The 2927-nt window shown below is 38.0% G+C and overlaps 1 protein-coding gene across 1 annotated transcript in view; it reads left to right on the forward strand.

Annotated features, from left to right (window-relative positions):
- LOC111692037 overlaps positions 1 to 1652 on the forward strand; it is a gene marked incomplete at its 3' end in the record, with an annotated part of 5091 nt that extends 3439 nt beyond the window's left edge. Inside the window, exon 2 of the mRNA XM_023455737.1 lies at positions 1333 to 1652. Within this exon, the coding sequence (XP_023311505.1) occupies positions 1333 to 1652 (320 nt within the window). The remainder of the gene's footprint in view (positions 1 to 1332) is intronic.
- Between the last annotated feature and the right edge of the window lie 1275 nt (positions 1653 to 2927).

A 2927-nucleotide genomic window follows, 5' to 3' on the forward strand; every position in this document is an offset into this window, starting at 1 on the left:
CCCTCCCGCGCTAGCCTAAGGGCCACCTTAGCAAAGCGCATCCCAGGCTGCATAGCCGCACTACCCTACCCAACCATACCACACATAAACATGACACTACCCCCGGGGTTTACACAGACGAGCCGGCGAAGCAAGAAGAGCGCCAGAAGAAAGGGCCCTAGCCGGCGGGGCCCAGCCAGGACAAAAGGAGGTCCCACAAAGCGCCTACACCGGCCGCATTTGCGGTCGGGGTAGACGACGGATGGGGCCCACCTACGAAGGCTGTCCAGGCCTACACGAGATGAGGCAGGATAAAGAGGGATAATCCCCCTCGATCCCAAATCATTGAGGCCAATTTCTAGCCATGGAATAATGGCGCGGATGGCCGAAGTTTATTGCAGATGAAAATATTAAACCATTTTTCAAGAGACGTAATGAGTTATCCGTAGAACAAAATTGTATTCTCAGTAGTAACAAAGTGATCATTCCAAAAGCCTTGCAAATGGATGTTTTAAAATTATTTCATGAACAACACAATGGTATAGTTCGAACTAAAATGCTCATTCGTTCATACTGTTGGTGGCCTACTATGAATGCCGACGTAGAGAAATTTATATCATCTTGTGATATATGTCAATATAATCAGAATTTTACAAAATCCAGCACGTTATTGCCATGGCCAAATGCACCTCATAATTTTTATAGGGTTCATGTAGATTTTTTCTTTAAATTTAAATTTACATTCCTTATATTAGTCGATCAAAAATCAAAATGGATAGAAGTAAAACTAATGAAGAATGGTACCAATGCGTTAGAAACGATATCAAAATTAAAAGATGTTTTTTCAATTTTTGGTTTACCAGTTGAGTTGGTAACTGATAATGGGCCCCCATTTAATTCGTCTGAATTCGTATCGTTTTGTCAGGCAAACGGTATTAATCCAATTAAATCCCCTCCTTATCATCCTCAAAGCAACGGGTTGGCAGAACGGGGTGTACAAACTTTGAAAAAGGGACTAGAAAAAGCTTATTTTCCCAGAAAGGAGAAAATAGAAAAAATTTCGGAAAGTAAAATTTTGTCGAACTTGCATAATTTCATATTCACATATCGAAATACTCCAACCACTGTCACCGGTATTACTCCAGCAGAGAGTATTTTAAAAATTAAGCCAAGAACCAGATTCGATTTACTGAAACCTAGCCATAGTAACAAATCAAAATTTGCTTCTAAAAATGTAGAAAGGAAATTGAAATTGTATAAAGTAAATGAATGAAGTTTTTGTTATGAACAAACAAACCAAAGTTTGTCAGAAGGGGAAAATTGTGAAAATTTTGAGTTTTTGTACGTATTTAGTACAAATAGATAATAATATCAAGTTCGTGCACTTGGATAATTTACGTCCTATGTTAAATTCGCCCGATACAAGTGTAGTGTTAGAATATAACGCGGCCAATTCAGGAATAATGTTAGAACCAAGTGCAGAAATTAGTGCTACATTACCAGTGTCTGATGTTTTGCCTAGACATAGTAATGAACCAAATCTGAGTACTGTGCCATATATTGTAAGGGAAGTTGAAAATAAGCCAGAAGTATCTGTTGATACCAATAATAGTACAGATACTACAGATAGCTCAATTTCAGCTTCCAGCCCAGACAAACCGCGTACTTCTCGTGTAGGTAGAATTATAAAACCTCCATTGAGATTGAATCTTTAAAAGCGGGGAGAAAATGTTATGTTAGCTCAGTGGGCTGTGGTTCAGTGAAATGGGTTGGCAGCAATGGGTCGGTTTTTTGTGAACATTGAGTCGAGTCAGTCACGCCACAGTCACACCGTTTAGTTGTATTTCATGTTATCATTAAAATTAATAGTCAAATAAAAGTCTTAATACAAAACAGAGTCTGTTATATTAGTCAATACATAACACTTATAAATGTTGTATGTTCAGAGAATTAGTTCCAAGCACTTACCATTCATCGCTTATGTGGAATATAATCCAGTGGCTGGCTATACAGGGTGATACTGAAGTTGGGGAAACAAAAGGAAACATCAAAACTTCCAGGAAGGGTTTTAATAACAATAAACAAAACAAACAAACAAAATAACAACACAACGGCTCGAATGACATTATTAATTAATTTATTTACACACGCGACAGCGTACCGAGATTCAGGGAATGCGCGCTTCATAGCAAAATTTGGAAAAACCTTATCCATTATTAAATTTAATTAATTAGCCCGAGACACTACAGTTAATTAGACTGCTCAATGTGAAACTCAAGGAAGAACTACCTTTCTTGCTGATCTTTCTCGAATTCCACACTTCGCTTCACCACGCCCATTTCTTGGGTCCAGAAGTTTCGGTTCTTATCTTTTGGCGGGGACCTGAATATCGGGATAACTGTACTAGGTTAATAATTGCCTAATTGACTTGACTTTACATTTATATAAGAATTCTGAAACTAAACTTACTTACAAGTAACCCTAGCCTTCCTCTAGTGACTCCGTGTAGCAATTATGGGACGGATTAGTCGATCTCATTTAATCTACACTTATAGCTTGGAAAAATCCATACAAAAAACAGCTGCTTAATATGTTACTTTCTTGTCCAATTACTATCTATTTCATAATTTAATTTAATTCTACTTTGGAACCTCTACGCTCTTCTCGCGGTTTCGCGCCTTATTAAAAATATGGGTTTTTACGCTGTTGTCTCCCAGGCGCAACAGATGACTACCATATGGTAGTCTAAGCGAACTTGTTAAAAATATTGCTAAATTCCGTGAAGCCTTCCCCGAAGGTCTTGGCGATCTACTACTTGAAAGCCTACTTGAAAACCAATAACCCTCCGATAAATTAGTGTTGACTGAAATATTTTACTTTTTGGCCCATCCGTTCCGAGAACTAATAAATAAATGACTACATGTCTCGGCTTTTGTTACAATTATGAC

The sequence above is a fragment of the Anoplophora glabripennis genome, unplaced genomic scaffold, assembly GCF_000390285.2.
Source record: "Anoplophora glabripennis isolate ALB-LARVAE unplaced genomic scaffold, Agla_2.0 scaffold847, whole genome shotgun sequence".
Lineage (NCBI taxonomy): Eukaryota > Metazoa > Arthropoda > Insecta > Coleoptera > Cerambycidae > Anoplophora > Anoplophora glabripennis.